Source organism: Mus caroli, unplaced genomic scaffold, assembly GCF_978045245.1.
Source record: "Mus caroli unplaced genomic scaffold, Mus_caroli_1 scaffold_11, whole genome shotgun sequence".
Lineage (NCBI taxonomy): Eukaryota > Metazoa > Chordata > Mammalia > Rodentia > Muridae > Mus > Mus caroli.
Genome location: NW_028227266.1, coordinates 71,270,470 through 71,296,211, shown reverse-complemented (window position 1 = coordinate 71,296,211; position 25,742 = coordinate 71,270,470). Strand labels below are relative to the sequence as shown.

At 40.2% G+C, this 25,742-nt stretch overlaps 1 protein-coding gene across 3 annotated transcripts in view; it reads right to left on the bottom strand.

The window, feature by feature from the left end:
- Positions 1 to 7,931: 7,931 nt before the first annotated feature.
- Rfx7 (regulatory factor X7) overlaps positions 7,932 to 25,742 on the bottom strand; it is a 92,769-nt gene continuing 74,958 nt past the window's right edge. For all 3 annotated transcript variants that reach the window (XM_029481237.2, XM_021172436.3, XM_029481238.2), the window contains 5 exons: positions 22,807 to 22,923; positions 20,307 to 20,391; positions 18,890 to 19,097; positions 15,407 to 15,702; positions 7,932 to 14,151 (listed from right to left, as the gene is read on the bottom strand). In XM_029481237.2, coding sequence (XP_029337097.1) covers positions 10,879 to 14,151; positions 15,407 to 15,702; positions 18,890 to 19,097; positions 20,307 to 20,391; positions 22,807 to 22,923 — 3,979 coding nt within the window. In that variant the 3' untranslated portion in view covers positions 7,932 to 10,878. The remainder of the gene's footprint in view (positions 14,152 to 15,406; positions 15,703 to 18,889; positions 19,098 to 20,306; positions 20,392 to 22,806; positions 22,924 to 25,742) is intronic.

The following is a 25,742-nucleotide window of genomic DNA, read 5'->3' as shown; positions in this document are numbered from 1 at the left end:
ATTAAGCTGACGTAAGGCTACATGAAGGTTCTCTATTCTTTTAATTTTAATATTCACCTGAATCTTCCGTGTATAAAAACTGTAATATTGCTACAACTATGAGCTAGTTTATATATTATTCCTACAGCTCCTAGTTATTTTAGGGCAGTGGTTCTCAAACTATGCATGACCCCTTGGGGTCAAATGACCCTTTCATATAAGTTGTTTAAGACCATAAGAAAACATATTTACAGCCAGGCGTGGTGGCGCATGCCTTTAATCCTAGCACTTAGGAGGCAGAAGCAGGCGGATTTCTGAGTTTGAAGCCAGACTGGTTTACAAAGTGAATTCCAGGATAGCCAGGGCTATACAGAGAAACCCCATCTCAAAAACCCAAAACAAAAAACCAAACCAAACCAAACCAAAAAATCCAAAAAAAACCCCCCAAAACCCCCAATATATTTAATTACAATTTATAGCAGTGGCAAAATTACAGTAAAGAAGACTTGTACAATGGTGGATAATGATTAATTAACTAATGACTTCTATTTCTTGTTTTGTTTTGTTGTTTTCAAGACAGGGTTTCTCTGTGCAGCCCTGGCTGTCCTGGAGCTCTCTCTATAGAACAGGGTGGCTTCAAACTCAGTGATCTGACTCCTCTGCCTTCAGAGTGTTACAGTTAGACATGTGCCATAGGCTCAGCTAACTAATTTTTAACTATTTCTGTCAACATATGAGCAGGTCTTCCTCCTTTTCTTTTCTTGTTTTTCTCCTTTTCCATTAGGAAATACAGAAATGTCTTGCATGGCCAAGGTGACCTTAGCTTCTTGCTCAAAGCTGAGAACACCAGACAGTTTATTGCATCACGTTTCTTCCCAGAGGCCCGGATTTAGGCAAAATGCCAGTGCTTACAGCTGTGTCTGCACTTCATATCCACTCCCCTGAGCTATAATTAGCAGTCAGAGAAATCAACAGGAGGCAGAGAGAATATGTTCTCAGAACTAAATGGAAATCAATTAGGAAATGGCTTGCTTTAAAGCCAAAGTTCCAGGAACATTTCAAGTGATGTCTGCTATTGTAAATGTGAGATGTAAGCAGATGTTTGAGTCTAGTGAATGGCAATAATATAAAAGAACTTCTTAGCTATCTTCAACTGTCTCCTTTTCATTAATGTACTGGCCTTTTATTCGATTTACTTACCTGTCCAAACACCATTTCTCCAATGAAGAGAGGAACTAGTCCATTCTTTTAGACATTACCAGGTTTCTTTTTTTTTTTTGAGACAGGGTTTCTCTGTGTAGCCCTGGCTGTCCTGGAACTCACTCTGTAGACCAGGCTGGCCTTGAACTCAGAAATCCACCTGCCTCTGCCTCCCGAGTGCTGGGATTAAAGGTGTGCACCACCACGCCCGGCCATTACCAGGTTTCAAAGCACCAGAATCACTAAGTACTAAGCTAAGCACTTGTAGAATATTTCAAAGAGAGTCAAACTTAGAAGGAGTTTTGTAGTCAGAGCCTCAGGAGAACCCGGGCTCCCTGAGGTGGGAAGGGGGTTACTAAGAATTAGAAGGAAAGAGTTTCTTGCTTTGTGAGTCCATTCAAAGCCTCACATTTGGCGTGAGTTAACTGGATTCCGCACAGTGCTCAGAAACTGTTAGTCTCATTTCCTCTGACTTTCCATCCCCAAGACCATCTATCCGGAGAAGACAGAAGGCAGGAGCTGGCCTGACTGTTAAAGTCAAGCACGGGCCTAAATTGAGTCTTCCTGGAAAAATTGCAGCACTTATAAAAAAAAATAACGATAGGACAAATTCACAGTTGCGACTGCATGATGTGGACTCAGTCATCAAATTAAAAACACAAACTAAAACACTCAAATTTCTTTCAGTTTGAAGATCTTCTCAGACTTATACAGTAAAATGGTAGCTTAATCAAAGATTAGCTTAATGCAAATATTTAGCCTCCTCCCAAAAAGACCATATGGTTATTGTCGTATCAGTTAAAAATTCTGTTAAAAGCATTAAGGGTGACCATCTGCTGAGGCTGGCAAAGAAAGTAACATATTTTAAAATGCAGACACATCCACATTCCCCTGCTGATCATCCACAGGCATCCTGGCTGTGGATGATTTGGATAAAGTGTCTAGGCTGGAGATCCTAGGCAATGCTCATTCTACTTACTTAGTATTACAGAGAACAATCTTTTAGCTTAATACTCTTTCCACCAATACTCCTCCACAGTCTTATTTTTCTACTGTTGTGACAAAACACCAGGACCAAGGAACTTATGAAAGAAAGCATTTAATTTGGGGTTTACTGTTATGACCATCATGTCATGGAGCATGGCAGCAGGCAGGCACAGTGCTGGAGAAATCTAAGAGAGGTTACATCAGGTCCACAAGCACAAGGGGGAGGGAGAAAGAAGGGAGGGAGGGAGGGGGAGAGAGGAATAGAGGGAGGAGAGGGAGAGAGGGAGGAGGGAGGGAAAGAAGGAGAGAGACAGACAGACAGAAGGAGAGAGAGACAGACAGAGAGAGAGAGAGAGAGAGAGACAGAGAGAGAGAGAGAACAAGTGGTGGTTTCACTATGTCCCCCCGTTTTGTGAGCGCTAACAGGGAATGTCATGGGCATTTGAAACCCCAAAGCCTAACTCTAGCAATTCATCCCCACCAGCAAGGCTACACCTTCTAATTCTTCCCAAAAAGTAACAACTGTGGTTCAAAATATACGAGCGTATGGGGGACATATTCACACTACCACCCTCTCCCTTTCTCCCCGTGTGCCTCTGCAAGCTTATGTGCATCATTTGCATTCAGGCATTTGGTCAGCGGCTAGAAAGCTATGCTGGATCCTCTGAAACTGGGGTTACAACATTTGTAAGCCATTATGTAGGTGCTGGGACCTACACCCAGGTCACCTGTAAAAGCACTATTCAGTCTTAACTCCTGAGTCCCCTCTCCGGCCTCCTTTGTGCCCGTGTTATAGGAGTTACTAGTTACTAGGCCTGTGTTTTGACATGGCGCACACCTTTAACCCCAGTGCTTGGGAGGCAGAGGTAGGCAGATTTCTGTAAGTTTGAGGCCAAGGGATGTTACACACAGATACACAGACACAGACATAGAAACACACACACACACACACACACACTCACTTTGTCTTAAAAGACAAAAACTTTTAGTTCACCGAGGACAGGGACAGGGATATGAAGATATATTGCCCATACAGGGCAAAATACTGTTATAAGCACTGTAATCTGATACTACTGGAGCCTTCTTCTTCTTCTTCTTCTTCTTTTTTTTTCTGAGACTGCCCAGCATCCTGGAGCCTTCTTCTTTTGTTTTTGTTTTTGTTCTGCCTCTCGGCTTCCTGGAGCCTTCTTAATGCTAGAGACTGGACAAGGCTTTCCCCTCAGATGGTGGTTGATGTGATTTTAAAGAAAAAATATTTTTCGTTAGAGAAATTAAAAAAAAAAAAAAGAGTAAACACATCCCAGGCTACCTAGCCAAGTATCCCAAGTATCCTGAACTTCTGATATTCCTGCCTTACTTTTTTTCTTTTTTCTTTCTTTTTTTTTTTTTTGGTTTTTTGAGATAGGGTTTCTCTGTATAGCCCTGGCTATCCTGAAACTTACTTTGTAGACCAGGCTGGCCTCGAACTCAGAAATCCGCCTGCCTCTGCCTCCTGAGTGCTGGGATTAAAGGTGTGTGCCACCACGCCTGGCTCTGCCTCTTTTTAAGTGCTGGGAGTATAGGTGTGTACCATCATACAGTTTAGCTCCAACCCATTTCCAGACCCAAAGTTTTCTTTCTTTTCTTTTTTAAATAGAGCACAGTCTGAGTAAGATTAGAGGCAAGAGTGTGTGATTTATTCATGAAACAGTGAGTGTTTCTGTTTGTCAGGATACGTTTTGAAAGATAAAGTTGGGAACAGCTGTGAGAACTGTGTATGGATTTCTGCAGCACTCTGCCCTTTGAAAAGACTTGAAGGAGCAGACTGCCCAGTACCCTCAGTATCCCCCAAAGGAGCTTGGATTTTGAGTTCTATCCGTTAAGTCTATGGAAAATAGGAGATTAAAAACTATTTTTAATGGAAACATACTCAAATATAGAAAACCCAAATTTGAACCATGATGAACCTCCAAAATTCATTTGCAGATTAAAAAATTGTTGTGATTTGAAGGAGCATTCTTCCTGTTTTTCCCTATCTCCATCATGTCATCCCCTCTGGAGCATTTAAGAATACACCATGACATCCTGTATTCACCACATGTATTTCAGTATGCATCTATAAGAAAGATTGATATTACTTTTTGAGGGTTTCTCTGTGTAGCCTTGGCTGTCCTGGAACTCACTCTAAGTCAGCCTGTCCACAAACTCAGAATGCTGTTATTAAAGGCAAATGCCACTATGGACAACAGATGGGTATTATCTTACAAACAAAAGGCCCTTAGCACACCCAATAGTTACTCAGGATCTTTGAGTATCCAGCTGTTATTAAAATTTCCTCAATTATTCATTTGTCTTGTTGTTTGTGAAACAAAGCCTCACTGTATAGCTTTGGCTAGACTGGAACTCATAGGTATCTACCTACTGCTCCTCTCTAGAGATGGATTAAAAGTAAACATTTTTTCTCAAGAGATATTTTATTGAGTTACTTTTTGAGGGATGGTTTGGCAGTTAAGAGTCCTTGCTGTTCTTATAAAGGACCTAGGTTTGGTTCCTAGCACCCACATGGCAGCTCACAATCACTTGAACTCTAGTTCTAGGGTTCTTCATGATGCTCTTCATCCCTGTGCTCGCCTCACCTCTGTGGACACTGCACTAATGTGGTCCACATCCACACATTTTGGCAAGGCTCATACACATAAGCCTAAACCCCTCATAAAAGTCAATTCAATCCTAATTTTTTTTAAATATATTTTTAACTTTTTTCCTTTTTTTTTTTAAGATTTTATTTATTTATTATATGTAAGTACACTTTAGCTGTCTTCAGACACTCCAGAAGAGGGCACCAGATCTCGTTACGGATGGTTGTGAGCCACCATGTGGTTGCTGGGATTTGAACTCCGGACCTTCGGGAGAGCAGTCGGGTGCTCTTACCCACTGAGCCATCTCACCAGCCCCAATCCTAATTTTAAAAGTAGGATGAAAAACTTGAAAGGAGTTCCCAGCTCAGATGACTGTAAGTGGGCAGTGTGTGCGAGCACCTATGGACAGCATTAGGTGCAGCACTGGGCTCTACCCAGCACTGGCCCTTCCAGTGCTTCCATCAATTCATCTCTGGAATCCAATGTTATCATCTGAAAATAATATTCCCTTAGGATTATTATAATCAGGAAATGAGAATTTATGCAAACTATTTAGCATAGGATCTAATGCAAAGAAATACTCTACATATGGCAGTAAGATCATCTCATAATATTTATCTTCAAAATCATTTTACCTTCTCTCCAAGAAAAAGTACTTGTAAGGACAGTCTTTCTTGAAAAGTGAGTCTGTTTTTACTTCCTTCTCTTGTAAGATTATTTACCCCAGAGCAGGCACACATTAAAAAACTTTAGGGGCTGAAGAGATGGCTCAGCGGTTAAGAGCAGTTTAATCTGCTGCTCTGAAGGTCCTGAGTTCAAATCCCCAGCAACCACATGGTGGCTCACGACGATCCATGAGGTCTGGTGCCCTCTTCTGGTGTGTCTAAAGTCAGCTACAGTGTACTTATGTATAATAATAAATAAATCTTTAAAAAGCTGGGCAGAGGTGGCACACGCCTTTAATCCCAGCACTTGAAAGGCAGAGGCAGGTGAATTTCTGAGTTCGAGGTCAGTCTGGTCTACAGAGTGAGTTCCAGGATAGCCAGGGCTACACAGAGAATCCGTGTCTCGAAAAACCAAAAAAAAAAAAAAAAAAAAAAAAAAAGAAAAAGAAAAAGAAAAAAAAAAAAAAGAACCTCTAGCCGTTTTGCCTTCTCTTTCCTTTTCTTCTACATACCACAATGTTAAATATCCAATTTTGCAATTAATTCTTTACTGGACTCTGAGCTTCCCAAAGGTAGGCTCAATATCTTAAAAGGCTGGAGAGATGGCTCAGCAGTTAAGAGCATCTATTGCTCTTACAAGATGTCTGGAGTTCAGTTCCCAGTACCATGCAGGGCAGCCTTTAACTCCAATTCCAGATCAAACACTGTTTTGACTGTGGGCACTAGTAGGCAGTGTATATACAGACAGACAGACAGATGCACACACAGAATAATGTTTTTTTTTTTTTAAACTCATTAATTTTACTAGCTGTTGTTTTCATTTTGACCACTAATGGTCTCCTTCCAAAGACGAAGTCCTTAACATTTTTAGGTTATGATTGTGTGTGTGTGTGTACATCCATCACAGTGTGCCTGTGGAGGTCAGAAACAACTGTGGAAATCACTCTTTCCACCACATGAGTCCTGGTGACTGATCTTAGACTTGTGGGTAGGTACCTTTACCTGGTGAGCCATCTCAATTGCTCCAAATAGATGACCACATGCCCCAGAAAGCAGGCTCCTCTTCCAACCATAAATGATGAACCAAGAATTTAACAAACTGGCATTTTAGGCTTTTGCTTGTCCAGGAGGGTGTGAGATGCTGGAAAAAGATTTTTCTTTGATAATGGCAGTAAGAACTTAGGGTGAAGCCACAGAAACCAGAGACCCTGAAGTATCATGAAACCAAAGCTGGTGATGAAACAACCTAAACACAGAAAGCCAGAACCTGGCGTTATGAACAAACTACTGCATGAACTCTTTGAACCTGTCTACAGTGTCATTTTCTAGGGATGAAGTCTCAGTGTATTGCTCAAATTGGTTTCAACACACTAGGCTGAAGAAATCTTCCTACCTCAGCCTCCCAGAAGCTGGGACTATGAGCACTTGCTACTGCTTTTGACACTGAAATTGTTATTAAGCTAACTGCAAAGTTTCTTACAGCTTGAGGCAATTTTAAACTGTCATACTTAAAGTAACGCCCAGGTGGTTTTGTCTTGAGATTTATCTTTTTTAGAGTTATTTTCAAAGTGCTTTGGAGTTTTGGTTTGTAAGTTCAATCTATGTAGGAGCCTTCCTGTAATTCACTCATGGCCTTTCCCAATCTCTTTGTGACTGACTGCTTTATACCTGTGTAAGCTTGGGGTTCAAGCTCAGGGGTGAAAGATCTGTATATACAGGTACGTTGTCTATTTGACTGAGGACATTATTATATGTTATTGTCTCAGATACTGGTTCTTTTTTTTTTGTTGTTTGTTTTTTTTTTTTTTTTTTTTTTTTTGAGACAGGGTTTCTCTGTGTAGTCCTGGCTGTCCTGGAACTCACTCTGTAGACCAGGCTGGCCTCGAACTCAGAAATCCGCCTGCCTCTGCCTCCCAAGTGCTGGGATTAAAGGCGTGTGCCACCACGCCCGGCCAGATACTGGTTCTTGTTGAGTCTGTATTAAAGGTGACCAAATTCCATCCTAGACCCTGATTCCAAGACTTTTAGAAGCTGAAGTTTCTGGTATCTTCTGCCTGCCTGTAGACCCATGGCCTATGTCCTGGCTTACAATTTCTGTACATGTGAACATATCTGGGATTTGATATTTTCATTTTTGTATTCAATGCCCCTGAAAAAGAGCAACCTAGATAGCCCTCAGTCTGACATCTGAAAGCAAACACCACGTGAGACAACAGGAAAAGATGGCCCTTTGGATGCCATGAACTCTTATGTACCACTTGCTACAAAATTCAAGTGAGTGACAGAGTTTCAGAGAATGGAGAGACAGAGCTGTCATTTCTTTTGCATCAGCAGAGATGTAGCACATTTTGCCTTGTATCCTTTTTATGCCCCTCTCCCATTTCACCAGTTCAAGGAAAATACAGCATCATGTACATATTTATAAAATGGCAAATTGTCTATAAAAATACATCCCATAAATTATCTTAACATCCAGTCAGTATAATATAAAATGTTTTTAATTGTTTTTGAAAACATTTAAAAAACAATTTGAGCACTTTTAATAAAAAAAGAGAACTGAAATGCTACTGTGCGATGCTCAACTACTGTAATCTCAGCAGGTACAACAGACAACAGAGCACCAGGGTCTGACTCTGCACTAAAGGAAACACACAACAGGGCTTGCTTTTGTCACCTCTGGTGTAGTAAGCACACTGTAGTACAAGACTGTTATCTCAACTTCAGATGCACTGCACAAAACACGCTCCTTCCTTCTCAGTTCAAAAGTCAGTGCTTATTGCAATTATATGCAAAATTATTTACTTCATGAAGTCTTATCATGATAAAACAGTATGCAAAATGTTTTAAACGTCAAAACAATGAAAGAAATCCCAAGAAAAGAACATATTCAACAACTAAGCAGAATTAGTAAACATTAAAAAGCCAAAATAACCTGTGAATAACTATGCTCACCTGGTTAACACAGAGCCAGTTTCAATACAGCCAAGAGGGGAAAAAAAGTGGTTACAGGAATACCTAGTACTGTACAAGGTAAGTCAAGAACACTCATGCACATTTTGTGATCATGTATTAACATGGTGAAGCAAACTAAACTTAACTCTTCCTGCTGTAATATTCTCGTGTAAGAGAATAAGAAATAGAAATATCTCATTGAGATCAGTGCACATTGCTACATAAGACAATTTCATCTGTCACTTTGATGATATTTTGTCTTTTCATAATGAAACACATTTAAAAATTTTAATCTGTGGACTGTACTGGTTGCATTTATCCTAAGAGATGTGCCTACCACAGGTTCAACAAATTTAGTGCAATATATGAACCCCAAAAAGTTTGCTGGACGAATTCAGCCAAATTTAAAGAGTTTGCTGCAATACTGTACAGGGGGCAGGGGGTAAAAATCCTCCAGTCTCTAGACTTTTTTTTTTTTTATCAAAAAAAGATTTCCATTATTCTTATATTAGTAGGAAGCTAACAATGTAAACAAGGGATTAGAATGGCCTCAAAGTCTCCTTTTCAGAGTATCTCACTGAGAAAGGCTCCCATCATTTGTTAGAAGAAATCACACAGTTTCCTTTGGGTATTACATACTTTGGTGTGCAGTAGTGCTGTATCTCAATGTACAGTGAAGAAATAACTATTATCAAGAAAAAAAAATCTAACAAATCATTAAATCAAATTAACAGCAAACACACACACATATGCCAGTAACTAGGACATATCCATAGATAAACCTCTGAGCCAACTCTAGCACCATTGATTTATTAGAATATGTTAATACCCTACTTTCAAATCTGTTGAACAATGGACCCTTATTAAATTAACCCTTCTATCATATTTCATTAACCATTCAGATTGTAGTCTTCTAATTTCTTTTTGAATTAAGGTAAAAGAAAAGCTTGGCTAGTCAGGAAAGTACAGTGAAGGTTTTCATGTAATCTTTTAAAACTCAGGGTTACCTTTAACATCTCTTTGAAAATTATCTTGAAACTCACTTAAATGGAGCTGCCTACTAGTTTTGTGTTAACATGAGATTCATAAATACTATTCATAAAACAAAATGGGAGCCACAGAGAAACACTTTAAAACAAATCCTGAGTGCTTTGCTTCTTTTGCAACTGTGTCCATCACAATAAATAAGTCAAGCATGTAATAAAATGCTCCTCTCTTCAAGTACTAATATCATCCCCTTTGTGTTATCAGAGATATAAACATCTGAGGCTTCAGACCTCAAGTGAAGAAATGCTTTTTTGCTGGGCTTTTAACGTTATCTCTGTCCTGCTTGGTGTTTTGATCCATGATAAAACTGTATTACTACATTCAGAGAAGCGAAGGAGTTAGTCAGCAAACTGAGGAGGAAAGCTGATTACTAAAGGATACCATGGTGAAAAGCATTAAAAAATAATGAATTCTTCAGTAGAATTTCAGTATGTACATGGAGCGGTGGTGAAGAAACTTAAAAAAAAAAATCCTCTATTTTCCTTCTAACACTCCAATCTCAGCAAGCAAATAATAAAACACGAGACAACTTCCTAACATGCTTGTATTTCTTCTATTAAATCTTAATGTCGTGTGTGTGTGTGTGTGTGTGTGTGTGTGTGTGTGTGCGTGCGCGCGTGTGTAAGAGATGGGGAGGGGGAGGGAAGAAGAGAGGAAGAGGGAAGATAGGAAGGGAACGGAAAGGGGGGAAAGAGAGCCAGAGTGCATGAGCTGGAGAGCCCCACTTTAAAAGCCACCTTCTAAAATTGGACTAATGCAATGTCACAAATAAATGGCTACTAGTTTTCCTCTTAAAAACTTTAGTGCAGCTTTTACTTTCCTTAAACTAATGTTTATGTTCCATTATTTCCTCCTACATAAGCCCTTCATTGTGGGAGTAAATGGTACCGAAGCCCCAGAAAGTCCTACAGAGATTTCTCATCCTACAGTAGCTTTATGTTTCAAGCTTAAATATTTATAATAACCTGAATATTATCCCTGTTTTAAGGAAGACTCTCTTGCCTACAGTTTACCTTAGCTATGATTTCATACCTAAAAGATAATGCCAACAACAAAACAGCCTACAACTAAAAATGGATGGTCTTTTAATTTCTGTGTAGGTCAACTGATGAGTTAAAATGAACTTATACAAAATAAAGACCCAGACTGCTCTCGTAAAAAGCTGGATTTTTTACTAGCAAATGTGATTAAATGGGGGAACATTATAAAATTTAAAACCTAATACTTGCTCTACAGCCTACTGTCTTCAGAAACGTGTCCAGAACTGAGGCAAGTCTAACCATTTCCTACTGAAGAAGAAACCACTTCTGCAGCAAACGCTTTTAAAATGTCACAATTAATAGTGTTTCTGCTGCGGGAGGCACTTCCATTAAGACAAATACAATACATATGTCTTTAGATACAGTGTGCTACATATTATAAAACACAATTTATCCCAACATTTCAACAGTAGGATGGTCCTTGCTTTCTATCCATTCAAAACCTGATGAAGTCATAGAGTTCATTGACTCACTGCAAATTTGTTGAAACAGTGGGTCATTCTTTAATTCTTCCAGTGTGGCTTCATCATCCTGTCCCTGCTGACGACCTGGATCAAACAGTAGATTTGGGTCTAAGGTGTTCAAATCATTGATGCTGCCTGAGAGGTCAGAAGACAACCTGATGTCGCTAGAGAAATCAGATGCAGTGTTGGTGAGATCAGATGCCACCTGACCTCCCAGCTGCTGGCTGGTTTGCAGGTTGTCGCCACTCAACAGGTCTTTAACAGTGCTATTGAAATCTAACTGCTGTTCTCCAATTTCAGATTGTGCTTGATTATCTCCAGGAGAAAAACTGATCTGATCGGTGCTATTACTTTTGGTGAGGTAAGATGGTGTTTGGAATTCATAAACAGAAGTGCTGGAATCGATCATATTTTGTGAGTTGGCACTAGGAAAAACAGGGGAAGTTTCCAAAATCTGGGTGAGATTCATCCGGGCTGTGTAATTGGAGGGTATGTTGTTAATTCCCAAACCTCTCACTGAATCATCATTGTCAGAATCGAGTTTACTCAACAAAACATTAGTGATTTTTTTACTGTTTGTTTGCTTCTGCAGAGCATTTGGGAAGGCTGTCTGCATCATGACTGTCAATGGAACTGACTGACTTCTTTGAGCTATGTTGTTGGCACATGCATCTGTGTGAACATTTGTGAAAACATGAACTTCTGGCGTCACTGGACTTCCAAAGGGGGTTACATTAGATCGTGGGATATTAGACACAGGATAGAGGGTGCTTCCACTAAGATTCCGTTGGCGATGGACAGCAGGGCTCACACTCCGGCACCTGAAGTTGCTGCCGGCAGATGAATTAGTTCCCTTATTATCAAGAGGAGCTGGGACTGCAAACCCTTCTTGCTTGTTGGTGTTTACAGTGGCACCTTGATGCTGCACAGGAGAGACGGGAGTCAAACGACCAAAATGAGTGTCATGGTGTCTGGACTGAGACTGATATGACTGTCCAGGCACAGCAAAAGCATGAGGTTTCCTGAAACGATCTTCTACTAGTTCCTGATAGCTTGGGAGAATGCCATGACCAGAAACCGATGAATTACTAACCCCACCATACCCATTATTCATCCATTCAAGCTTGGTTTTATCAGGGTGAGTGGCCATGGGCCTTTGCATTGGTTTCACAGGACTGCTTGAGACAATGCTGGCATCGTGATATGCCATACTGGAGCTTATTGGAGTGAATGCAAATGGATTCCTGCATTCAACAGGGCTTGGAGGGACGCTACTGCTGCAATTAGAATGAGGAGTACCAATGGGTGTGTGTCGGCTACTTCCTAAAGCACTATCCACAGGTGTTGTCTGGGCAAGCCTGGAACAAGGGCTCTCCCTTGACAGACTCTGAGACCCAGCAATCATTTCAGATGTTGGGGTTGGAGTTGGGGTTGGAGTTGGTGTAGGAGTGGGTGTGGGTGTAGGTGTGTGAATTGGAGTGCCATTGCTATGAATTGGATGATAGAAGTGAGTGCTGGAAGCATGAGATGACATTGGAGCTCCTGGAGTTACTGACTGATTCTGAAGGGTCATTCCCAAGCAGTTACCATAAGAATGTGAATTATTCATTGACATCTGCTGCTCCATAAGTACCAGCTCTTCCACAATGCTATCTTGTGTAAGCTCATCGTCAAAAGGAAAGTAGCTTTCATTTGTCTGGGAAACAGAAGACTCAAACTCTTTCAGTTCGGATTGCAATGGCAACTGATCTGAAGACTGTGCTTGTATTTCATTCAGAGAAGATTCTGGTATCTGGCTATGTAGCTGCTGGCTGTATGTGTCCTGTGGCATCCCTTCTAATTCCCAAACAGATTTCTCTAAATCATGGATGTCAGGATGTTCAGGAATTGTCATAACACTAATATCTTGCTGTTGCTCACAGCTGGCAGCTATGAAGTCAGAATCCTTAGTAACTTGTTGCCATTCGTTATGATTAAAGCTGCCATCTGATTTTGACTCACGGTCCAAGAGAAAGACACTCCCTTCAAGTTTTACTTTTACATCCGGAGACGATGATGGCGTTGTCTGCTGCTCCAGAACCGATTCACTGGTGACAAGAGTAGGGTTCACGGGCTGATCCTCTATAATTTGTGAACTGACGCTGATTGACACCTTGTTAGGAATCTGAGCACCTGCTGTTGAACTTTCTGTTTTCCCTGAATGTGGAACCTTTTGGTCCTTTTTAACAGTGCCTGGTTTCTGACCTTCTATAGTAACTGCAGAAAGCTGTTCCACAATTGGTTTCTTTACAGGAGGCACCTGAGACTCTTGCAGTGTAGCAGACAGTCGTTTCCTTGGACTTTTAGTGCATATTTTAGGGTCTTTATTTACTGAGTCACCATTAGATGGTGAGCTGGTGCTGGTGAAAGGTAAGTTCTGAGTAGCAACCGAGAGAGTAACAGTGCTTTGATTATTGCCTGCTGAGATGCCTGACAGAATTTCATTACAGCGATTTTTACATTTGGTCCTCTGGTCACAGACCTTGGTTGTTTTCACTTCAGTGACACCTTCATTAGAAGGTTTTGGTACTGTTCCATCTGTATTACTTTTCTGGCCCCAAAGGGCACTAGATGTTGTCAGGGGAGCTTTTGTCCCCTCAGAGTTCTCTTGGCACTGGAGAGGATGCTCATCTGATGAACCTTCTGGTTCCATTTTGACTTCCACAGCCGAAGTTCCCCCAGTGCTGCTAGCCCTGGACCCAGGAGACTGAAGAGAAACGACAGAACCATTCTTGATCTGAGGAACGGTCCTTGATTCCTCTGTTGTTCCAGTAGCACTGCTGACTGAGGCAGAATGTTTAAGAGGCGCATTACTGTTACTGGGTGTGAGGGATATTGTTGTCATTTTCACCACATTTAGAGAACTCATGTGTGATGCAGGTACCACAGCAGTTTTGATGGGACTGCTAGTAAAGAGCACAGTTGTAGGAGAGCGGATGGTGAGTGCACTGGTGTTTGCTGGCTTGGGTAAGATCTGAGGGTATCGGTGTCTGGCAGAACGGTCCCCACCAGGACTGGCTGGAACGTTCTGAGGAGTCTTTGGTGTCTGTTTCACAGACTGCATGTGCTGAGTGACCACTTGCACATTGAGGGGAAGAACTTTGCCATCAGGAGAATTCATTGGACTTGGTGAAGTTACTAACTGCCTCGTTCGCTGGACCTGCAAAAAGGTAAAAAATCAAAAGTCCATTTTATAAATCTAGGATACAACAGTAACTGTGTATTGTATTAAAGGATTTATTAAGTGTTAATTTAAAAGAAAAAAGGTCATTTTAATGTTAGAAGAGAGTTCTTTTGGATCATTTTTTACACATATCTTTAACAAATATAACCACAAAGCAATATACTTATGAAATACAGTAACACACGGGAAAAAAGTTAGGTTTACTTTCCAGTTAACAAAATACTTCATACCTATGATAAATACTTGTCTAATGAGTGGGTTAAAGATGTTACAGTGAGAAGGAATACAATCATGAAGAAAGGTAAACTCTCAAGTATCTAAGAGCACAGTTCATTCTTGGGAAGTCTTACACAGTTCAAGTTTGCCCTGGACTTTAGTAACTAGCTACTGTGGATTTCCTTATCCACAGTAGGCCTCCTGAAATCTGCTTTTAGGTGAGTAGTATGGCCGCCAGATATTAATAATTTTAATGGAATAGCAATGATGAAAGATACCGATACCAAGAAAAATTAAGAGAAAATATCTCCTTAATAATCATACCAATAGTAATGTAAGGTTATCACTTTACTTTAGGAGGATACACTTGCATTTGAAAAGCCTCTTCACTATAATGTTAGTTGTGTGATAGTGACCTTAACAATCTTCTACTCCTCTATCTACCCAGCTAACCAAAGATGCAGGCCCACATTCAAGTATAAAACCATGAATAATATATTATAATTTGATCTAGTTCAATATTAAGAAAAACATTTAGGCTCCCAAAAGTTTCTTGATCCAGCCAGGGATGAAAAAATTTTTAATAAATTTAATCTTACTGAAATTCTGACTGCTTATATGCACACTTTACAAATCTTCATCTTTTGTATCTTTAGTTTTGTAAAGTTTAGGGTTTGCTTTTCATTAGCAATAAATATTCGGAATGAAAGATGAATGACCAGCCAGGCGTGGTGGCACACGCTTGTAAGCCCAGCACTTGGGAGGCAGAGGCAGGCGGATTTCTGAGTTCGTGGCCAGCCTGGTCTACAGAGTGAGTTCCAGGACAGCCAGGGCTATACAGAGAAACCCTGTCTCGAAAAACCAAAAAAGAAAGAAAGAAAGAAAGATGAATGACCAAGGATAGTCTGGTCTTAAAACCAGTTTATGACCCTTGCCATCTCCTCACCTGTTACTTATAATAAAATAAATGACTTCCTACCATCTCAGTAAGGCCAAACTCTAGTGATAATATTACCGGAATGGGGCTAGGGACAGCTGCCACCACGATCCCAATGGGCTGGGGAGAAAGGATCGCAGGGTTCCCATTGGGTAGATTAGCCACTCCGTTGGCTGTAGTGCCTTCTGTTTTTTTTGCTGAGGATTCTCCTGGCAATGGGGATTGTAGTTTCTGTTCTTGCTGCTTTTTTTGAATTTTCCGTTGCAACTGCTGCTTAGCATCAATTGGAGATGGCAAAGTCTTTACTTGAGGTTGAAAGGAATTACTTTCAGCTGTAGGTATAAAAGCAGAAGGCTGGGGAATTCCTTTAAGTCCTGAAAATAAACACAAAGGAAAGCTAAAACTACACACTGTCTTTTGTGGAAGGCCGCATTACTTAGTTTCTTTGAATGTGTAGCCATCTGCTGGACAAAGCGGCTAAGCCAGCACACACTAACTCACAGCATATTTGCAAAGCAAAGTAACAGACTTCCATTTACAAACCTCTGTCAACAAGAGTTTAATACCTTAAAATATGGTTTAACCAGGTCAATTTCAGTTAAGTAAACAATAGCAGACAATTTTAAAAGATTATTTGTATCATAAATGTTGGAACACTAAGAAAAATACATGCCAATAGAGCATTTTTACATTGTATTAGATGCCAGCAAATTCCTACCCCTTTCTGTGACTAGAATGAAATTAATAAATTTTCATAGCTTAAATATTTAGCTCATAAGGATAACCTAATAAATATTTGCTAAAACCACTCCATAACCTAATTTATGTGGGGAAAATAAGTTTTTAATCTTACCAGAAATTGAACCATTATTTTAATTGTTACTTAATGATTATTCCAGTGTGACCTAGAGAAATTAAGAAGCAGAATTTCTTTGTAAGACTAAGGTTAAGGCATTTTGAAAAGTGTCACTTAGAAGACTTTTTAAGAGTATTAAGATAGCAGGAAAAAAAAAAAGAAGAAGAAAGAAAGAAAAAGCAAGATAAAAATTGCACTTTGCCTTCGGTCCCTTAGCCAGGCTCTGCTCTGCATCAGCTACAACTTGGTGCGGGTGCGGGAGGGAGGGAGGCTAGGAAGAAATTAAAAAACAGGAATTCTCCTTTGCGAACTCTGGTTGATAATCCTTCAGTTTTGATCCTCTCCTTTTCTATTAAATGCTGTAATTACTGTTTTTCTCTTTGAACTCAGCCTTGCTGCTTCCTTTGGCCCTGCTCAGCGTTCCTCCTAGCATCTGCACCCAGGAAAGCCTCTGCCAACGGCTCACAGCTTTCTGCCTTGTCCTCTTGCCAGGGTTTCTGGACAGGAATGATTTCCAAGCAGCTGACTTACAAAAAGGACATTTGTAACACAACCTGTCTTCAAGATGGACACTGTACTTATAAAAAAACTAATTTGCCTTCAAAGGATGAAAATTAATTTATCATGAGTATTCTTTTAAAAATGTACTAATAGTTGAGTACAAAATTTCAAGACTGAAAGTGTTTTCAGTAATGATATAATTGGTAAAGTTTTGTGTTCTCATATGTTGCTTCTAAAAATAAAAATCACCTGTTCACACATGTACTTTTTAGTACATTTAAAAAATTTATTTTATGTGTATGAATATTTTGCCTTCATGTATGTACATATGTGTATTATGTGCATGCCTGGCACTTGCTAAGGTCAGAAGAGGTCTTTGGATCCCCTGGGACAGAAGTTACAGAGGGCTGGCTGTGAGCTGCCACATGGGTCCTGTGAATAGAACCCAGGCTATCTGAAAGAGCAACATGTGCTCTGAACTGCTGAGCCATCTCTCTACTTTACTAGACTTACACCTCAAAAATCCCTTCATTCTCTTTTGGTCAGTTTTGCAAATAATGGGAAACAGATGGTACTTCCAAAAAAATCCAAGCCCCCATCCATAGAGGTACCCTTCCAACTGTCAGTGAGGAGAGTAAGGAGAGATTACAGAGTGTCCTGAAGGCTCCACACTCTTCGAAGTCTTATTTTGCAAGAAGATAAGGAGTTAGTAAGAGTAACTGAGGTAGCCTGGTCTTTGGAGACAGGCAAACAGTATTCAAATCCTAGTTACATTACTTATCTGGCCAAGGACAAACTATTTCACCTCCTAGAGTCTGCTTCCTAGAATGAACATCACCTTTTTCATAGGCCTGAGGGAATTAAGGGAGCTAACATATGTGAGCTATTTAGTGACACACATTGGGATTACTAGGCAATGTCATGCTTGTGTTTGATTAAGTGAAAAATCAGGTTTGGTCATATACAGTTTATATTCAGGAAGGAAAAGTTGTGACTAGCAACTGTGAGAGGCTGTTTTGCTGATACTGGTTCTCAACTGGCCACAAAATGAAAAGGAGAGATTATATACACTCATGCACAACATGAACAATAAATCTCTTCAGGATAAATGTAGTGCAGATTTAAAAAATATAAACTTAGAAGACATATCTTGGAGAACAAATTTCATGTTAATATTCTTCACAGGAATAATTTTCTAAGGTAATATAATTTATTCACTCTACAATCTGTCAGGTATAAGTGAATTAAGGCATTTAAAATTTTCTGATACCTGATAGAACTGATACCTTACATACAGCTATTCAATTAGGAATGCATCAGATATTCCAACAATAATGCTAATTACTAAGGTTGTCAATTCCAAAAACTTCTCTTTGAATTAAAATTATCATTTAAACTGCCATAAAAGAAATTCTCTTTCAGCCGGGTATGGTGATAAATACCTTAGAGATAGAGGCAGGAGGATTTCTATGTTTAGTTTCAGGACAGCCTGGGCCCTATTAACAGAGGGACCCCATTTCAAAAACAACAAACTAACCAACCAACCAAAAACAAAGCTCTTTTTATTTTATAGTACCACTTCATAAAATTTATTTTTTTAATAAAACCAGGTAATCAGTCAATGATGTTCAGAGATCATTTTATTTACAAGATTAATTTCTGGGACTGGAGCCTAGCACATAATTTTAAATTTTAATTCTATTTTACTTTTAACATTTAATTAATTTAGACACATAGACTTAAAAATACATATATTCTTTACATTTAAAAACAGCTGTAAAAAAGGTATGGTAGGGGAATTCAAATAGTTTATTCTAGCAGAGCAACACAGAAAGTAGAAAATTAAGCTCTACAGCTTAACAATATAGTTTTTATTTTATTAGCTTAATAAAAGATCTGCATTTAGTGTGAACTGAAGTAAGAATGAACTTATACCTTAAATGATGAAGCTCTTTGGTCACAGACTTCATTAATCAATCCTCTAAGTTTGATTTATTTATTTATAAATGCACATGTACCAGGGAGGTCATAGACAACTTGCAGGAGGGGAGTCAGCTCTCGCCCTTCATCATTCTGTTTCTGAGGCTTGCACTCAGGCCATAAGGCTTGGTAGCAAGTGCCTTACCTACTGTGCCATCTTACTGGCTTCCAAGCTCTCCGTTTGCTATCAGCTCTACCTATAGCAATGCGGTCAGTTTCCATACCTGCCGGTGCTGCTGCCATCACAGTCAGAGCTGCCATTGACTTGGTGCCTATATAGTGACTCTTTACAAGGAAGTGGGCTAATTCCAAGACTGTGTCAAATGGCTGGCTTAACACTTTCTGGGCCCACTCACACACAAGACGGCAAGCAGAAGAGATAACTTCCTCATCAATATTTTGAAGCTGCCCAGATGGTTCAACTCCTTCCAACTATACAAAGGAAAGAGGAAAAGTTAACTTTATGAAATACTACTACTACTACTTCTTCTTCCTCTTCTTCTAATGTTCAGAGAAATTAAGATGAAGTACATTGACGATATGTATTTTTTTTTTTTTTTTTTTTGGTTTCTTGAGACATGGTTTCTCTGTATAGCCCTGGCTGTCCTGGCACTCATTTTGTAGACCAGGCTGGTCTCGAACTCAGAAATCCGCCTGCCTCTGCCTCCCAAGTGCTGGGATTAAAGGCATGCGCCACCATGCCGGCTCGATATGTGTTCTTATTGGGAGATACAAAATACATCCCTTGGATCAAAACAGCATGAAGGAGCTGTTGGAAGACATGTAACAGCTTTGCACATAAGAGCGAATCTGTAAAGAATAGTCAGTCAAGAGTAGGGTGAATATAGCACTTTAAATAGCAGCTAAATCAAGGTGTAGTGTTCCACACCTTTAATTCCAGCACTTGGAGGCAGACACAGGTGGATCTCTGTGAGTTCAAGGCCACTGTGGTCCACATAGTGACTTGACTTCTAGAACAGAAAGCCCATATAGAGAGCCACTGTCTCAAAAATAAAACTAAAAGAGCAACTAGACACAAATAGATGTTTTTGGTATTTCTAAAGCTTTCTTTAGTATCAATAAAAACTACTTTTCGTAGTAGCCCTGTTTTCTTAAAAAAAAAAAAAAAAAAAAAAAAACAAAACCAAAAAAAAAAAAAATTTGAGTACATTGTAGCTGTCTTCAGACACACCAGAAGAGGGCATCAGATCCTATTATGGATGGTTGTGAGCCACCATATAGTTGCTGGGAACTGAACTCAGGACCTCTGGAAGAGCAGTCAGTGCTCTTAACCGCTGAGCCATCTCTCCAGCTCCCTGTTTTCTTTTCTAGAGAAGTCAAATATAGCTATTCTACAAGATTTCCTTCCTTATGTATACAATGTATACAGGTATCATCAATATATATGGACATACCTACAAATTAGTAATCTTAGGTCTTTATTCTCCTGAATTTCACAGTGATATAGGTCATTTTCACTAACATCTTTTGGCCATTGTGGGTGTTTTTTCCCCACTCTTTCTTCTTTTTATTTGTGGAAGGAACAATCCTCAGTTCCCGATTTTAGCCAATATACTGAACAGAATGCATTCAATTAAAGGCACATTTCTCTTTATTAAAAAGAAATTGTAGGATTCTTACCCCATCTCCAGTTTTATGAAAGTCAAGGTTGGGCAGTGTTGGCATATGAACAAAAGCTTTTTTCCTTAGTCCACTGTAGCAATATGTAATAAACAGTTAAGGCTGAAAGCACTTTAAGTGGGCTGCCTATAAAGATAGCACTTGAGAAGGAACTGTTTGTAAAATGTGAATACAATCACTAGGAGATAACATATACTTTGGGAATTTGTCAATAAAAGCACAATGTACTAGCAGAAACTCAGAATACTTCAGTGCTTTTAAAACTAAACATTTCTTGTAGAATGTTCAGTATAACTGTCTTAAAAGGAATCTCATCTGTTATAACATTATGAACAAATGTTCCCACTATGCAGTGCCAGCCAGCAGTAACAAGCAGGTCAGAGGGAAGGAATCACCAGATGGAAACCTGGCAAAGGGATAGGAAACTTGAGTAGGGGCAGAGGGACAAAAACAACCCTTAAGAGTATCACAAGGGCTTTAACCTTTATATTTCTTTTTCCACTGAAACATACAGGATTATCACCTGTAACATGCCAAAGACACATCAAGACCTTTTACGTCTGAATTCAGGAAACAAGGCTAGAGTGGTGCACCTGTGACTCCTTTAGAAAAGCAGCCTTCTTCCTTATTAGCCCCTTCTCTTATTGCCACAGTAGCTAACTTAAGGCTTTAAAAAAGGCCATGAGCTGAGCAAGGAGGGTATGAATGCATTTCTAATAAAAGATAGTCTCTACTTGCAAATGTTCATTACAATTAATCATTGGTCCAGTTTGAGGCATTTGGCTTCTGCTACATCATCAATACTGGATCCTTTTTGGGACTCCTTTCAGATACTCTGTGTCACAGAGATCCTGCAGCTTTGGATCTGCAGGATCCGCCCTTTCATGGACTCCAGTAGATCACAGATGGAGTAGATGTTGGGGTGGGCCAACTCAAAGCTGTAGACCTGGGCCTGGAAGGTAGCTGAGTTAGTCAGCCCACCAGTTTCTCTAGTGCCCGAACCATCAGGGTAAGGTCTCTAGCACTGCCCTTGCGAGATCACTCAATGCCACATCCTGCAAAGGGCAGGGTCAACTCTCCTGCTTACATGTCCTCAGGGTCAGCTCAACTATGCTGCCCAGTCTAGGTGCTGCTGGTGAGGGGTAGGGCCAGTTCAGCACAGTGCCTCAAGTATCAGTCTAAACCAGAGCACCTGCATGGGCTTTGGTGGTAACATGGCCTTGGACATCAACACAGGCCCCTGGCTGCCATAAAATCACAGACCCTGACATGCTCCCTCCCTGCAGGAGCATAGGCCACTCAGATCAGCATGTCCCACTGCCCCAGTGGCAACCAATACCATGGATATCTGCTTTGGTGGTAACCTGGACCACAGATCTCAACACAGACTCCAGCTACAGCAGGATCAGCTCTAGGTAGCAGCTCAGGTAAGGACCTCACCATGGCCTCTAGTTCCACTTTCCCCACAATGTATGAACCCCTTGGCCTCACTTTCTCTTCCATCTCTCCATCACACATTCTTCCACTGGGTGTCTTTCTTCTGGCCATCCCAGACCATTGTGGCCAGGGCAGGTACTTGAGTGTCCTTCTTCCAGTCACAATGGGCCAGCCTGTGGTGGACACTTGGGTCAACCTGTAATAAATTCTTACTTTTCATCCCCTTCTGTTTGCTTATATATTATTTCTCTGATACAAAAAGGGTCTTTTCTATGTTCTGCTTTAATGGTTGCAAAAAAAAAAAAAAAAAAAAAAGTTAACACTAGTAACTGTCATTGTAAGACAAGATTTTTTTTTTTTGGTTTTTCGAGACAGGGTTTCTCTGTATAGTCCCGGCTGTCCTGGAACTCACTTTGTAGACCAGGCTGGCCTCGAACTCAGAAATCCGCCTGCCTCTGCCTCCCGAGTGCTGGGACTAAAGGCGTGCGCCACCACGCCCGGCCATTCTAATTATTTTTTAACCAGGGAGATTCCCATGTTTTTTGCATTACAGGAGGGAAACAATATAAGCCATCATCTTTCTCCACTTTTACTGCTAAAGCAAAGGTGACTGGATAATAACAAGGTGATAAAAGGGGCTGAAAAACGGCTCAGTGCTTCAAAGCACTTGCAACTCTTACAGAGAGCCTGGATTTGGTTCCTGGCACCCACACTTTGAGGTTTACAGACACCTGTAACTCTAGCTCCAGAGAATTCAACACTTTCTTCTTCTGGTAGCACACATATATGCTACACACAGGTGCATAGGAACACATACATAAATATGAATTTAAAACATAAAATGATAAAACGATAACATCTTGCAGAATCTTAACTTAGAAATCATTTGCTATTTCTTATGTAGTTTGGTAACAGTGGGAGAAATAGCATTTGTAGTTACTCTACTAAGGACTTTAAACTGTTTATTTGTTGATTTACACTTATTTCAAAACGTAGTGGCCAGATGAACTACATTAGCAGATGAGTCTAAAGAGATTCCTGACACCATTCTGATAAAGGATATTTAGATTTGCCTCTAGTGCCTAAACGGCGTGCCTTCATGTTTGGAAAGACGTTTTTCATGATTTTTCCAAAGTCAGCAGCACTTAATGGATGGTAGCCAAGATTGTCACAGTAGCTCCTGCAAAGGAAGGAGAGCAATTCAAACAGTGACAGAATTCAACATCACACAGCATGGTGCTAGTTCAATACACTCTTAGTACAGTGAACCAATGGATATCCCAGTAATTCAGGACAATTTATAAACACTCACTCTGGGGAGCTACATGCTAAATTCAGATTAAATTTGCTTGACTTCCTCTAAGGATCTATAATACTGTTTTCAATGGCATCTGAGAAATTTGTATGAAATTTGTACATAGACAGTATATTGCTATAAAGTTTCCAGCTCTGGTCAAACCCTAGGTCTGAAATGAGTACATGTAAGCCCATCTTGCAGGGCTTTAATTTGTATATACATACAGGTACACCCACAGAGAAGAGATAACTTCCAATCTCAGAGCATTACACAGTTTTAATACCACGGGATGGTTTAAAACTTCAAAACAGTCTCCTCTTCTTCCTCTTCAGCCCCATGATTAAGAGGCTTCCGGGCTTCTGCAGAGATTTCTAGGGGCATGGGTCAGGGTCCTGGCTCCTGGAGGTAAAGCTGAAGAGTAGATTCCTATCCCCAAGCTGGACTGCTTGGATAAGGACCTAAAATCAAGTCCTTGGAGCTCTACCTATTCTCCTCGACCATTAAGGAATCGAGATCATTGGCTTTTTCCTGAGTACACCCCTACAGGATGAGGTTCTAAAGAGCCTGCCAGTGCAGAAGCAGACTTGGCCTGGCTTGAAGACCAGGTTCAAGACTTTTGTAGCTATTGGGGACTACAATGGTCACATTGGTCTTGGTGTTAAATGCTCCAAGGAGGTAGCTACTACCATCTGACAGGCCATAATCTTGGCCAAGCTCTCTTCATCCCTGTGCAGTGAGGCTACTGGGGGAACAAGATTAGCAAGTCTCATACTGTTTCATGCAAGGTGACAGGCCACGGTAGCTCTGTGTTGGTGTGCTTCATCCCTGCCCCTAGAAACACTGGCATTGTCTCTGCTCCTGTGCCCATGAAGATACTGATGATGGCTGGTATTGATGACTGCTACACATCAGCCAGAGGCTATACTGCCACCCTGGGCAACTTTGCCAAGGCCACCTTTGATGCCATTTCTAAGACCTACAGCTACCTAATACCCAACCTCTGGGAAGAGACTGTGTTCACCAAGTCTCCTTATCAGGAATTCACTGATCATCTTGTCAAAACCCACACTGGAGTCTTTGTTCAAGAACATAAGAGATTTTATACAAGAAAAAGAAAGTGAAAAAAGCCCGTTAAAACAAAACAAGACAAACAACCCCCCCCCCCAAACTCCAAAACATGGGCTATGAACTAAGAGACCTTAGAGATCATCTGCACTAATATTTGTACTCCAGTGGTAAGGCTAACACCAAAGGCAATGAGACGTCTCAAAGGTCCAGAGTCACTCTTCCCCTTTGTATCTCTTTAGTTTCATGAAATCTTAGAATTAGAAATGAATTCAGTTTGTATAGCTCAACTTCCTGTCATGTGGAGAAACTGTCATAATTTTAAATATTGGTATCCATGTGAGTACCTCCCTGATAAAGACTGCTCTACTATGAGGTGGCCTATCTAGATTTCAGTAGTTTTAAAGAAAAAGGATTTTATCATTACCCATTGGAAAATTCTAAATAGTCAATGATGCTAACTTATGAGAATTAATAGCGCACATACAGTTATGATTTAGAAAACAAGGGCTGTATTGCAAGCCACAGGTCACGATAGGACAAATGAAGGTGAGGATTAGCTTACATCTCATTTTCCTGCTTTAACTGCAGGGTTCATCAAGCAAAATTTGGTGTCAATTAACACCTAACTCAGCATTAGGTTATGTTATACAAGTTATAAAAAGGTAAAAAACAAAGAATGTTTAGTTTATAGAAAAACTCACTTTTTTTAAAAAAAAGATTTATTTATTTATTATATATAAGTACACTGCAGCTGTCTTCAGACACTCCAGAAGAGGGCGCCAGATCTCGTTACGGATGGTTGTGAGCCACCATGTGGTTGCTGGGATTTGAACTCTGGACCTTCGGAAGAGCAGTCGGGTGCTCTTACCCACTGAGCCATTTCACCAGCCCGAAAAACTCACTCTTAACATTCTTAAAATGAGATCATTTGGTCTTTTTCCTTTTTACTTAAAACTATGCTTTAAAGACTGAAATACAATTAACATTTAATATGACTGAAAAGGTCACTCAAAATACACAGAATTCAGTCTTTTTTACTTTGTCCTGTCATTTATAACATCATTTACCCAATGTAAAAGTAAATATTTAATTCTACAAAAATAAGCTAAAACAGGGCTGGAGAGAGGGCTCAGCAGTTGAGCACTGACTGCTCTTGAGAAGGTCCTGAGTTCAAGTCCCAGCAACCATATGGTGGCTCACAACCATCCATAATGAGATCTGACATCCTCTTTTGGTGTGTCTGAAGACAGCTATTGTGTACTTACATATAACAATAAATAAATATTTATGGGGCTGGAGAGATGGCTCAGCAGTTAAGAACACTGACTGTTCTTCCAAAGGTCCCGAGTTCAAATCCCAGCAACCACATGGTGGCTCATAACCATCTATAATGAGATCTGATGCCCTCTTCTGAGGTGTCTGAAGATAGCTACAGTGTACTTACATATAACAAATAAATAATAAATCTTTTTTTTTTTTTTTAAGATTTATTTATTTATTATATGTAAGTACACTGTAGCTGTCTTCAGACACTCCAGGAGAGGGCGCCAGATCTCGTTACGGATGGTTGTGAGCCACCATGTGGTTGTTGGGATTTGAACTCTGGACCTTCGGAAGAGCAGTCGGGTGCTCTT